The sequence below is a fragment of the Scardinius erythrophthalmus genome (genome assembly GCF_964197995.2).
Source record: "Scardinius erythrophthalmus genome assembly, chromosome: 4".
Taxonomy (NCBI): Eukaryota; Metazoa; Chordata; class Actinopteri; order Cypriniformes; family Leuciscidae; genus Scardinius; species Scardinius erythrophthalmus.
Window position 1 is genome coordinate 20,242,800 of NC_138224.1, and position 14,838 is coordinate 20,257,637.

The 14,838-nt window shown below is 42.4% G+C and overlaps 1 protein-coding gene across 1 annotated transcript; it reads right to left on the minus strand.

The window, feature by feature from the left end:
• Window positions 1-432: 432 nt before the first annotated feature.
• On the minus strand, window positions 433-6,438 carry LOC308689264 (solute carrier organic anion transporter family member 1C1-like; the record flags this gene model as incomplete). Its single annotated transcript, XM_081362917.1, has 14 exons — window positions 433-604; window positions 679-796; window positions 942-1,006; window positions 1,131-1,318; window positions 1,407-1,569; window positions 1,731-1,926; window positions 2,019-2,183; window positions 2,646-2,849; window positions 4,605-4,703; window positions 4,848-5,000; window positions 5,087-5,193; window positions 5,682-5,814; window positions 6,017-6,158; window positions 6,331-6,438. The coding sequence occupies 14 exons, from the start codon at window positions 6,436-6,438 to the stop codon at window positions 433-435; spliced, it is 2,013 nt and encodes a 670-aa protein (XP_081219043.1).
• Between the last annotated feature and the right edge of the window lie 8,400 nt (window positions 6,439-14,838).

Consider the following 14,838-nt stretch of genomic DNA (forward strand, 5'->3'; position numbering starts at 1 on the left):
AGCAAGGGTCACACACTGATCAAGCAAATTGATTATACCGTTAAACATTTTTAACATTAATATTAAACAGTGTAACTCTGGTGACATGAGCCATTAACCAAGTCTAAATTTTAAATTTAAAGTTATATTTGTAATATTGTGTTTTATATATATATATATATATATATATATATATATATATATATATATATATATATATATATATATATATATATATATATATAAACACTTTCCTAACATTGATAACAATAAAATAATTTATAATAATACATTTTTAATATAAATTAATTAAATATAAATATAAAAAATAGGACAAAAGATTCTCAGTCTCCTGGCCACAGGAATAAAATGACCAAGGAACAAACTAAAATAAAACAAAGCACATAAAAAAAACCACACATACACAAATACAAAATAAAATAATGCAGAGCATTATTTTAGAGTATTGTTCTGTCCTGGACCATACAACACAGGCTCCTGCAGTTCTTTGTCTTTGGACATCCGTTTATCATTCTGTACTTTCCTGTTAATCTGTGTGATGGCCACCCATAACAGGATATGTCCTAACAACCGAAGACAGTTGACCAGTCCCAGAAAAAGGAACCTAATGAGGGTCACATTACATTTTAGCATGCATCATTTGGGGCTACATAGAATACTCATGCCAGATTTGCTCACCTAAAAGTCTCAGTGGCATACATTCTGCAAGCACCTCTTCCACCACATTTCTTGTGACCCCATTTCAGACAGGTAGAGTCAATAAGAGCCCCAAAGTAAATGGGAGCAGGAATGCCACCTTTAATAGAGTGAAATTACATTAAAAACAATGGTGTGCCAGACCTTAATGTGAATAACATCTGTAATTTAATTTAAATTATTGGGGCACTTCTTCTAAATAAACCAAAACATTACACAATTAGGCACTCCAAATGTGAACTTACCCAAAACTCTTAAAATTAACAGTAGCACGCCCATTGAGAGAGACTTCAGCTCAGGATCCACAATTCTGCAAGGATATATTAAACATTTAATACAAATTTTATCCATATAAATATGGTATATATACCATTGTGCAATAAAACAAAGTTGTGATTAATCACTGCAAGATATGTTGTAAAGTAATTAAACACAACCTCAGTGAGATGATGAAGAAGGGAACAGATCCCAGACTGTACACAAAGAAGGCGAAAGACTGCAGCGCCAGATAGATGTAGAACATTATAGTACATCTGCTCTCTCGTGAACACTGTCCAAGCACTGCAGAGGAGTTCCCAGTACTCATTCCCCAGCTCTGGACACATGTACAGTGGTGGAATGTCTGACAAACACGCAAATGAAAAAAAGAAAAGAAACTCAAAAACATGTAATAATGAATTTGAGGTCAAGAGTTAATGATAGTTGTTCACCATATTCTGTCCTGTGCCATGAGTGGAACTGCAGCCTGCGTGACAAGGAGAGATGTAGGTCACTCCATTCAGTCCACACACTGGATCCCATTGGAAGTCAGGACACCCACAGTCGGCATTGCAAGTGAGGACATCACTGCTTATATTCTGAACTTCTACAGGTCTGCCACATAAACAATTGATTATATTATATTACATATTTACTGTATATGACCCTAGATAGGGCAAGCAGTTTGATAAGGATAGATTCAATTGATGGATGTATAGTTAGTTTCCATGATGCAATAAGATGTATACAAAGAGTATGTCTAGAGATGAAAGTACCCTTGATAGGGCACCGTGAACCCAGCGATATCTGTATTTTCACAGCTAAGAGCAAAGCAAGGTATGGTGAAAAACAATGCGGCAATTGCAGTGAAAAACGACATCCTTGCAGATCCCAGCAGATCCAGTTTAAACCTCTTCATTATCCACCCACTCAGGAATATACCCAGAGCCACAGGCGGAACAGATGTCACTCCTACAGAAATATATAAGCACACTCAGTTTAAACAGCCAGCAAAAAAAAAAAAAAAAAAAAAAAAACATGGCCGTAATCATGGCAGTTGTCACCAATGAGAAAGTTGGTCTTGGATGCACTTTGTCCAAACTGCTGTTCCAAATACTTTGGCGTATATGTTATGACTATGGCAAAGGCATTGAATACCACTACATTGGAAACCAGGTACATGAGATATATCTTGTTGGTGAGCAGACGCTTCAGAGACGGCCCAAAATCTAGAAAACAAGCAAATAGGCATTTTTGAGAACAATCTCTTTTACTTTTTTATAGCATAAAAAAAAATACTTTTTTTTTTACATTGTCATAGTAGACCAAAATGACACGTTATAATTTATAATAATAAGCTCCATTAGTTTCCTGCAAACTTATACGTTTCCAAACCTGTATTACGGTGATCTGTTACATAACAGTTGATTTTCTGGAGGATCTCCTGGCCACCTTTTCAATATTTATAATTAAAAGAAACTAAAACTGTCAAGCTCCATAATGACACACACACACACACACACACACACACACACACACACACACACACACACACACACACACACACACACACACACACACACACACACACACACACACACACACACACACACACACACACACACACACACACACACACACACACACACACACTCACTCATGCACGCAAGCACTCTGTAAGGTTACCATACCTTTAGCTATCTCTGTAATGCTGGGTGTGTGTTTATGTTGTTTTGAGGGGTTGTCTAGCTCATAGGTTTGGGGGTTTTCAGGTAAAGCTCTTGGCAGGAACCAGAGAGGCAAAGCAGCAAGCAGAGTCAACAGCCCAGAAACCACATAACCCAACCACCAGGCCCCAACCCAGCGAGAGTCCTGAGGGGTGATGGTCACTCTCTCTGATAATGAGAAGAAAATATACATATAAACAATTTATGTGAATATATATTAAAACCTCCACCGGGCTCACCACCTCATTTCACTATTCGCCCACTCCATATATTCTATCACACCTGTTATCAAGAACAGCATTTATACTCAGTCACTCAGTGTCTGATCTCTGATAAGAACAAATGGACTTCTCTGTTCTTAGTTAGTAGAGTTACTTACCTCTTGTCCATCTCAGCTTTCCTTTATCGAAAGACTCCTTATCTTCATCTGTTCTCCATCTGTGTGGTTCCTATCTTACCTGTCTTGCAATCCTTACCTGTTCACTATCCATAAACTTAAAAAAAAAACTTGGGTTCCCTATCCAACTGTATGTGACGTCTACTTGAAAGAAGACCAGCCCTTTATTATGAACCCAGTGGTAACTTAACTTCTCCCAGAGGACAAGCTGATAACACTCCCTCCTTTATCTTAACCCCAGAGAGCAACCAGATCGTTGTCCCTGCCTTCTTTGTTGTTGAGATCAACCATTCTTCTTTCTGTTCTGCCAGTGAGGTCTTCCCTGAGACCCTTTCCCTGACCATAGAGGCCACTCATGGGCTATTCTCTCAGGTAGCAGGAGTCTCATTTGAACCTTTTTTTCTGGCCACAAAGATCAACCCGAATCCTCCTTCACCAAATCCTCCTTTACTACTCCACCAGCTCCTCCATGGGATTTCCATCCATCAACTCCTCAGGGGTCCCTCTATTCACTGGCTCTCTCTGGGTCACTTCTCCCTTCAGTTTTACCTTGTTACCTCTGTCCATTGATTCTGCCAGACTCCTATATCCTCCAGCATCACAATGTCCTCATGTGTTGGGCTCCCCTAATTCTGTTTAGTCCTGTTTTTCCCAAGGTACCAAAGTGGTTTATTCTTTTGGTGACAGTAATGGAGGGTGTACTCAGTCTATCTAGAGCCTGAAGTCCACCTCAGTAGTCCAGGCTGCAGTGGTCTGAACCTTCCCCTGAAGCAGTAGCGATCCCTGTGGCACCACCCACATGCCTATGGTGGGTTTCATTGTTCTGTCTGGTTCTCCTCGTCTTTGACATGACCAAATCTTCTTAAAGAGTTAGTACGCCCAAAAATGAAAATGATCTTATAATTTACTAACTCAACCTCAAGCCATCCTAGGTGTTTATGACTTTCTTCTTTATAAACTATAATCTCTAGCTTCCGGTAACAGCAGTCCACGAGTCTAGTTCCGGCTGAAGAGTGAACTCTGACCCGACGCATGATGTAAGATGTAGGAGTATTGTAAGCTTAGGTGAGAATAGACACCTCTATTCAAACTCAAGCTCCTAGACTTCCAATTCATGACCTGTGTTTTGTTTTGCTCTATCCTCTGTGCTTCTGCGTTCGTCAATACGTCAAGTGTCGGGTCATAGTTCACTCTTGCACCTTGTCTCGCACCTCGTCTCACTCTTGCACCTCATCTCGTGTTCAACTGTTCTGCCACGATGGTTCCAGTTCTGCCATGGTGGTCTTCTACTCTGACAGTGCTTCTGTGGTAGTCCCCTGTTTTCTAGATTGAGAACCTACTGACCCTCTGACCCCACCCTGGTCCATTACCGTATTCATATACAGTACCATGGTATTTGTCATGGTACCTCAAGGTACTTCAAAGAGGCAGTACTACCATGGCACAGATCAAAACAAACTAAGTAATACTGCACTTCCTCTTGGTACTTTCTTGTTAGGGACTTCTAAGTTACAATTTTAACTCACCTCTACTTATTAAGCCAATGTCCACGTAAATAATAGCACACAGAGATCCAAGCGAGTAACCGAAAATTGACCCGATGACTCCGAGTGTGTGCAGGCAACCTACAGAAAAAAATAAATAAATTGGACTAAGGGACAAGGGTATTCCAGTTTGAGATAAAAACACACACACACACACACACACACACACACACACACACACACACACACACACACACACACACACACACACAATCATTTTCTCACCAATGTAAAAAGCAGAGTTTTCTGGGTGTGCATAATCATCTATGAAAGACATTCCCAAAGGACCGATGCTGGCTTCCCCGATGCCACGAATAATGTTTCCCAACAGCACAATCACCCATGTGGGCGAGCTTTCCTCTTCCCCTTTTTGGCATCCTATACAACCCATATAGAGTGCTCTGTTGGGTATTTTACTGCAATTTACAATTTAAAATACCCCATATGCTTCCACATATACATACCGGACACAAGCTGTTGAACAGTATTCTGGGTGTCAGATGAGCATGTGGATCTCACTGTGAAATTATCAGCATCATTAGTGTGGGCGGCAGCTGTATCATACTTGTACCTGTCAGAAACAAACAGACACATACATAGTGAATGCATTTAAAATACAGATCTTGAAGAATACTTATCATTATGAGGTGGATCTTTTTTCATTTTTTTGGTATGGATATACTATGTGATGGGCCATCAATTAATTTATTCAATATTACATTAACATAATTGATAGATACAATGACTTGAAAACACATATCAACAAATCTTTTAAAATATCACATAAGGAACATTTTACTTAATGCTTGGACTAAGTACAAATTCAAATGTAATGTCATTAAATCTGAACTTTTCATGAAAATGTTATAAAAGTGTTCTAAAATTATATGAAACTAAACATGAATACAAAGAGTAAAATTCTAGGGACTTATATTATATATATATATATATATATATATATATATATATATATATATATATATATATATGTATATAATATTTTTTCTGTTTTTCATCTCAGACACCCTCATTTGTCATTGACCCATGAACGTTACTCACCGGTCCATAATGAAGTGAGGTAAAGCCATTATCAGTGTCCCTATACCCATCAGCAGGACCCCTGCTCCAATGATCTTGGGCCTATGAAACTTAGCGCCAAAGTAGCTTACCACAGTGATGACCAACAGATTACCTGCAAGCAAATGTGACTTTATTTAACAAGTTCTTTGTTGTTTCATAGCATACCATCAATCAACTGTCCCATTTTGAAAGTATGAACGGAAATTCAGTCACATTATACAGCCTCAGTGGTGTGACTCACTGTTATAAGTACTCATCTAATGGGTGAACCTCAGCCCTCATTTCTCAGTGCAGCTCGACACATCTCAACTCACCCATTTCAAAACTGCCATCGATGATACCAACAGTAGAACTTGGGATCTCAAACCGCCTCTCAATCTGAGTGATTGTGCTTTTGGTGTAAGCCCCCGTCAGGGATTTGGAGAAATAACAGAAGGCAAGTACACCAATAAAGATCTTTCTGGTCACAAGGGTAGAAAAGAGATTAAGGCAGAAGATTTAACCTTTTTTTTCTGTCAGAAGTATAACAGCTATTATACACCACTATTAAAACAAATAATCAGCTAATAGTGGTTCTACACTTGTTGCTCGGTTAAACATGCATATGGTCAAAGCCAATGTCTCTTGCCTTTAGACTTGGGGAGCAGCATTTGGCCTGAGATGTTTTCTTATTACTGTCTGAATACTCCATTGGTCTGGACTCAAAGAACCCCTCTGGGCTGCCCTCCTCTGTCATGGTGAACAATGGGCTAGTGAAGAGGTAAACAAAGTTGTGTTCGTATGTGGAAAAATTAAAAATGGAAAAAAACAATAATAAGTATAAAAATATTAATAAAATACTAAATTACATTATTGAAACTAATAAAATAAAATTCTAATAATAAAATGTTGACAGACTAAACTATTTTATCTTTCTTAAAAAAAATACAATTGAGAACCATTGCTTAACGTCATACGTTCGATCCTGATGTTACAGTTTCTTTTAAATATAAATATGTGTAGGCTATCCATTCACTTCTATCATGTCAGAGATGATCCAAGGCAAAATGCATTTTAATCAAATGCAAACATTAAAATATTATTTATTTACACTTTTGAAGCACTCACATGTCTAGATGTGTCTTAGAGAGGAAGCAGTTGAATATGAAGTTGAAGTATGCCCAAAGCGGGATCTCTGAAAGTGTCTTTTATATTCACCTACAAGTCATTAGACAGTTTTATTAAACTTTAACTTGCACTGAGTGTTCCTTTAACCCAACTGTAGATCAATCAAAAACCATCACAATTACATGCTGTTACAGTTATGTTCAGTTTGTTTTAGTGTTCATGGACATTTAGTTTGTTCATCGAAATGTACTTCTGAGGCACATTACATTCTTTATACTGAATAATAACAATGTAATAAATGCATCTTGAATACATTTATGCTGAGTTACTGTTAGGATGCAATATTGGTCAGTGAGAGGGTTTACTTTTATTTAAGTTCAAAAAGGAATTTCTGGTCCAAAAAAGTTACAAAATGCATTCTTAAGGGAAAAAAAGAAATAAAAAATGTGCTCAAATGGAATGTTTAAAGGGGTGGTAAAACACAATTTCACTTTTCTAACTTTAGTTAGTGTGTAATGTTGCTGTTTGAGCATAAACAACATCTGCAAAGTTACAACGTTCAAAGTTTAAAGCAAAGGGAGATATTTGCTTTTAAAGAAATCAATTTCTAAGAACTACAGAAACGGCTGATAGGGACTACACGACATTCCTGTGGGCTTGCTGATCACTAAGCCCAATATTTACAAAAACCCCTCCTCTGGGAACACAATACATAACGGGGGCAGGGCCATTTTATGTTGCTTTGAAAAAGAGTTGTTGTGGTAGTAGCGAATCACAACACACTGGGCCAGCTAACCAATCTGAGCCCATTGCGTATTTTTGAGGGCGGGGCTTCATAGAACCAGGAAATCATCCGACCGTTTTTACAAGGAGGGACAGAGCAGTGTAGAATAATGGTTAAATATGTGAAAAATAATGTGAATTTTTAAAAACGAAGCATGAACACATATTACAGTGCACCCCACAAACACAATCAAGCCTTCGAAAAAAGGTGTTTTACCACCCCTTTAAATATGCTACCAATTTATATACTACCAGATATAATGTAAACCAAGTTAGAGGCCATTACACGACAGCATTTTAAACTAAAAATAGAAAACTTTTTATACGTTTTGGCTGCTCATTTACACAACATTGGGGGGTCTGAAAATGCAAACTTTTGAAAACAGTGACATCATGCGCATGCGTAATACATGTTCTGTCTATAGGAGCATAGTGTTTCTTTACAAAGGGACATCGCCAACTACAGGCATGGCATGAAAAATACAGCATTACTAATCGTTTTCGTGGATCTGTGTAAATGGGGATTGTTTTGACAACGGTTTCGTCTGCACACGAAAAACGCAAAGGAAAAACTAAGTATGAATTTAACTTAGACATTATTCTTGTATTTTTATTTTATTGTATTTTTATGGCAAAACATATAAAACACCATATATTTACAGAGAGAAAATTAACTTTATATAAATATAAAATTAATAATGAATTAAAGCGAGATGAGCCATTAACAGCATCAAAAACACGCAATGACACCAACCACTCACTTTCTTACAAATAATTGCAGGTCGCAACAGGTTTGCAATGCTTCAACAGTTTTTCAGCTACTGGCAAACCCAGTGCCCTGTCAGATCGTTTTTGCGTCCTATACTCAATGTACCAGTTAGTCATTAGTAGGTAGGGCCTACTCTTTGGCCATTTCATACTAATTGACAAAGGAACTATGATGTCTATGGTTGCCATCTTCAGCAAAGGAAAATAATGGACAATCTTCATTCTTTATTGGAACAGGAAGGCAGTTCCCAATTCTGGTCCTGTACATTCAATAACATGTGATATGAACATTTTACATCTACAACTGTATTCCATTACAGTGCAATGCATAAGTTTAGACACCCATGCTAAAGTTGACTAAAAAGAGGAATAAAAAAAAACATCTTTTGGAAATTGAACTTAATGCCTTAATTTAAAAAAATAGGAAAAATCCAACCTTTAAGGACACCAATTTTCTTTGTGAATGAATATTGTATCTGTCACGGTTGTTGAATGCATTGTTTCTTTCTTGTCTCGTGTCGTTGTGTTTATGTGTGAGTGGGCGTTGTCCCGCTCACGTGTCTGTCAGCGCTCCAGCTGATCATCATCATCATCACAATCACTGTTCACAGCTGCTGTTCATTCCCATTGCCTATATATACTCACACCATTCTCTGTTCCAGTGTCGGATTGTTTGTTGAGGTCCTGTGTTGCAGTGTCTGTGTTTCCCGTGAAGTTTGCCGTGTCCGTGTTCGCCTGCCTTGTCTTCTCGCCGTCTTGTTCCTCGTTCCAGGAGCTCTCCTCGGAGATGAGGAGAGTTTTCGACCGCGCGGTCGCGGGGAGAGAGGCTGCCAGGGTCTTATCAGATCTACGTCAGCAAGATCGATCGGTTTCCGATTATGCCATTGAGTTTAAGACCCTGGCGGCCGAGTGTCGCTGGAACGAGGAAGCGCAGTGGGATAGGTTCCTGCATGGGCTGGCCGACCGCGTCCAGAGGGAGATCTACGCCCTGGACCTACCCCCCTCACTGAATGGACTTATCGATCTGGCTCTGAGGGTGGACGCCCGACTTGCCCGGGTCGGACCACGCGCTCCACCCAGCCTGCCTCGTGGGGGGGTGGAACATCAGCGGTCCAGCGGCATGGACGCGGTCGGTCCCTCCGATCCCGAGCCCATGCAGGTGGGTCGAGCTCGGCTTTCCCGGGAGGAGAGGGAGAGGCGGAGATCCCTTGGCCTTTGCCTGTACTGCGGGGGAGCGGGACACTTTGCCAACAACTGCCCGGTAAAAGGCCAAGCCCGATAGTAAGCATGAGGCTACTATCGGGTGGGATCTCCGCCGAAAAGTCCTCATCTACATCCACCATCCTCCCGGGAAGACTTAGATGGTCTGTCCACGATCATCACTGCACCGCACTGGTGGACTCCGGGGCCGAAGGTAATTTTATGGATCGCACCTTTGCACTACAGCTTCAAGTCCCACTCAGAACACTCCCCCAGAGAATCACCGTACATGCACTCAATGGACAGTCACTACCCACCATCTCCCAGGCCACCGAGAACATTACACTCATCATCTCAGGGAACCACGCAGAGACAATATCATTCTACATCACGGACTCCCATCACACCCCCATTGTATTGGGTCACCCCTGGCTCAACCAACACAACCCCCGCATTGACTGGAAACAAAGAACCATATCAGCCTGAAGCACTGAATGTCATAGTTCTTGTCTTGTGTCTGCCTGTTCTGTTGTCTCTGTTCCTGTGTTGCAGGAGGAAGCAGTGGATTTATCAAACGTGCCCGCGGAGTACCGTGACCTGAGGGAAGTGTTCAGTAAGTCAAGGGCTGCTTCTCTTCCTCCGCACCGTCCCTACGACTGTGCTATAGATTTACTGTCAGGTAAGTCTCCGCCTAAAGGCAAGATTTATTCACTCTCGGTTCCGGAGAGGGAGGCTATGGAGAAATATATTTCTGATTCTCTAGCATCCGGGTTCATCCAACCTTCCTCATCTCCGGCGGGGGCGGGGTTCTTTTTTGTGGGGAAGAAGGATGGATCGCTGCGACCTTGTATTGATTACCGGGGGCTGAACAACATCACGGTAAAGAATACTTATCCTTTGCCGTTGATGTCTTCAGCCTTCGAGAGGTTGCAGGGAGCATCCATCTTCACAAAATTGGACTTACGTAATGCTTATCATTTGGTTCGTATCAGGAAGGGGGATGAGTGGAACACTGCCTTCAACACCCCTAGGGGGTACTTTGAATACTTGGTCATGCCTTTCGGTTTGTCCAACAGTCCCGCAGTCTTCCAAGCACTCGTCAATGACGTGCTGCGAGACATGATCGATCAGTTTATTTATGTTTACCTGGATGACATTCTGATTTTTTCCTCGTCTCTCCAGGAACACGTGCAGCACGTCCGACGAGTTCTCCAAAGGTTGCTAGAGAATGGGCTTTTTGTCAAGGCGGAGAAATGCGCTTTTCATGCACAGTCGGTCCCTTTCTTAGGACACATCGTGTCGGCTGAGGGTATGCGTATGGATCCTGACAAAGTTAAGGCTGTGGTAGAGTGGCCAAACCCAGATTCCCGTAAGGCCCTACAGAGGTTTCTGGGGTTCGCCAATTTCTACCGGCGTTTTATTCGCAACTTTAGCCAACTAGCCGCACCTCTGACTGCCTTGACCTCCCCCAGAACTGCGTTCAGGTGGTCGGAAGCAGCCGAGACTGCTTTTTCCAACCTCAAGAGCCGCTTTGTTTCGGCTCCCATCTTAATCGCCCCTGATTACTCACGTCAGTTTGTGGTGGAGGTCGACGCGTCAGAGGTGGGGGTAGGCGCAGTTCTTTCACAACGCTCACCTTCAGACAACAAGATGCATCCATGCGCGTTTTTATCCCATCGCTTATCACCAGCTGAACAAAATTACGACATTGGCAACAGGGAGTTGTTGGCGGTCAAGTTAGCCTTGGAAGAATGGCGTCATTGGTTAGAAGGGTCCGGGGTACCCTTTATCGTCTGGACGGATCATAAGAATCTGGAGTACATTAGATCCGCTAAAAGGTTGAACTCCAGGCAGGCGCGGTGGGCACTTTTTTTCGGCCGATTTGATTTTACCCTCTCGTATCGTCCGGGTTCCAAAAACATCAAACCCGATTCTTTGTCGCGTATTTTTGATCGATCCGAACACGCACCTACTCCCGAGCGTATTTTTCCTGAGACCCTAATTATCTCTACGCTCACTTGGGAGGTCGAATCGAGAGTCAAGAAGGCTCTAGAAGGGGTAACGCCTCCGATCCGGTGCCCACCGAACCGCTTATTTGTGTCGGAGGAACTACGTCCAGACGTTATTCGGTGGGGTCATTGTTCTAGTCTAGCCTGTCATCCAGGAGTTAGTCGCACCCTCTATTTGGTCAGACAACGATTCTGGTGGCCGCTTATGGCTCGCGACGTTCACGATTTTGTTTTGGCTTGCTCAGTTTGTGCTATTGGTAAGTCTTCCAATCGACCCCCAGATGGGTTACTCCAACCGCTGTCGGTGCCTTCGAGACCCTGGTCCCATATCGCTCTAGATTTTGTTACCGCCCTCCCACCCTCCCAGGGTAACACGGTAGTTTTAACCGTGGTGGACCGATTCTCGAAGGCAGCCCACTTTGTTCCCTTGCCCAAATTACCCTCAGCCAAGGAGACAGCGGTTGCAGTCGTTAATCACGTCTTTCGGTTACATGGCCTCCCGACAGACGTGGTTTCCGACAGGGGTCCCCAATTTGTGTCCAAATTTTGGCGAGAGTTTTGTAAGTTACTGGGGGCGACGGTCAGTCTGTCTTCCGGGTTTCACCCTCAGAGCAATGGTCAAACTGAGAGAGCCAACCAAGACCTGGAGAGAACCTTGCGATGTACGGCTGCCAGGAATCCTTCCTCCTGGAGTCAGCAACTGCCTATGGTGGAGTACGCCCACAATTCGTTGCCAGTGTCAGCTACGGGCCTATCTCCTTTTGAGTGTAGTATAGGATACCAGCCACCGGTCTTTCCTAGTCTGGAATCCGAAGTCGCGGTCCCCTCCGCTCACGCCTTCGTCCAGAGGTGTCACCGCACATGGACAAGGGCCCGTGAGACTCTCCTCCGTGTGCGGGCGCGCACCAAGGTCAAAGCCGATCGCCACCGGTCTAGACCTCCCGTATATGTCGTCGGTTCCAAAGTGTGGCTTTCTACTAAGAACATTCCGCTCCGCTCCGTATCCAATAAACTGGCTCCTAAATTCATTGGCCCGTTTTCTGTCACCAAGATTGTTAGTCCGGTGGCAGTCCGCCTCAACCTCCCTCCAGTGTACAGGAGAATTCATCCGGTATTCCACGTGTCCAAAATTAAACCCGTTTTTTTTTTCCGCATTAATCCGCCTGCCCCGGTTCCCCCACCGCCGCGACTCGTAGATGGGGAACCATCCTATTCGGTCCGTCGCATTATGGACTCTAGGCGGAGGGGACGCGGATTCCAGTACCTGGTGGACTGGGAAGGTTACGGTCCGGAGGAGAGAAGTTGGGTTCCGGCTCGTGACATCCTGGATCACTCTCTTATCGATGATTACAATCGACAGGTAAGGGAGTCTGGGAACGCCGTGAGGCGTTCCTAGAGGAGGGGGTACTGTCACGGTTGTTGAATGCATTGTTTCTTTCTTGTCTCGTGTCGTTGTGTTTATGTGTGAGTGGGCGTTGTCCCGCTCACGTGTCTGTCAGCGCTCCAGCTGATCATCATCATCATCACAATCACTGTTCACAGCTGCTGTTCATTCCCATTGCCTATATATACTCATACCATTCTCTGTTCCAGTGTCGGATTGTTTGTTGAGGTCCTGTGTTGCCGTGTCTGTGTTTCCCGTGAAGTTTGCCGTGTCCGTGTTCGCCTGCCTTGTCTTCTCGCCGTCTTGTTCCTCGTCACTGGATTCATCGCACTCAAACACCGGGATCGGGATTCTGCACGATCACAGCACCAGAGCACCACAGACCATCGGAAAGTCACTGCACGAGCCTGAGTCGCCGCCCTTCTTTGTTCCTGTACTGTTTCTGACTTTATTGAGATATTAAACACTTTTTGAGTACCTGCAACTGTTTCCTGTCTGTTCAGTCATGACAGTATCATAAATAAATAAATGATCTTCCTTAAAATACAGGGTGCATAAGTTTGGACACCCCTATGTTAAATTCCCATAGAGGCAGGCAGATTTTTATTTTTAAAGGCCAGTTACTTCATGGATCCAGGATACTATGCATCCTGATAAAGTTCCCTTGGCCTTTGGAATTAAAATAGCCCCACATCATCACATAGCCTTCACCATACCTAGAGATTGGCATGGGGTACTTTCCATAAGATCATCTCTCAATGCAGATCAAACTAGCTATTAGGCTAACTGAAATAAAACCATGCCAATCTCTATGGTGAAGGCTATGTGATGATGTGGGGCTATTTTAATTCCAAAGGCCAAGGGAACTTTATCAGGATGCATGGTATCCTGGATCCATGAAGTAACTGGCCTTTAAAAATAAAAATCTGCCTGCCTCTATGGGAATTTACCATAGGGGTGTCCAAACTTATGCACCCTGTATTTTAAGGAAGAATATTTATTTATTTACGATACATTATTCATTCACAAAGAAAATTGGTGTCCTTAAAGGTTGGATTTTTCCTAATTTTTTAAATTAAGGCATTAAGTTCAGTTTCCAAAAGAATTTTTTATTCCTCTTTTTAGTCAACTTTAGTATGGGTGTCTAAACTTATGCATAGCACTGTATATGATATAATTAAAATAAAATGTCAGCTATCCGATATTCTGTGTGTTTTTTTATTAAACACTAACTTGCACTAAAACCAATTCTATTGCCAGTTGATGAGGTCAGATGACCTTTTGAGTTCCGTCCCCAATACCATAAAAGGGCAGCTACATCATCACATCCCAAGTTTTCCGTTGAAGGAAGATGTTCAGGCATGCCTGGAGTATGACAAGACTCAGCGTCTCGTTCCATACTCAGGGTCAGGGAACCGGGGTTATATGCATAACTGAGATGTTCCCTTTCATAGGTAACTCAACGCTGCATCATGAACTGATGCTAAAATGAACTGCATCCCTACAGTACAACATGCCTGGCTAACAAAACTGTGAAATGGCAAGTTTAGCACAAGTTTTGTGAGCAAATGAATGAATCAACCCAGAAGGGCCTGGGATCGAATTCATATCTACAAAACCTAAAGAATGTGTGGGGAAGCCATATAAACAGCATATAAATACGCACCCTTATAACGCCTTAGAAGAGGCTACACTAATGGTGGAGTTGGCCCTAACCAACAACAGAACCAACTTAAGGGTCAGAAATCAGAAAGGGTCAGGTCGGGGCAACTTGTTTTCCGACAAACGGGAGATTGGTAGAATGTTTGAGGAAACTGCTTAAAATCAGGTAATATTTCAGCAATTACATTTGTTGCCACATTTACTTATAACTGTACCATTCCAA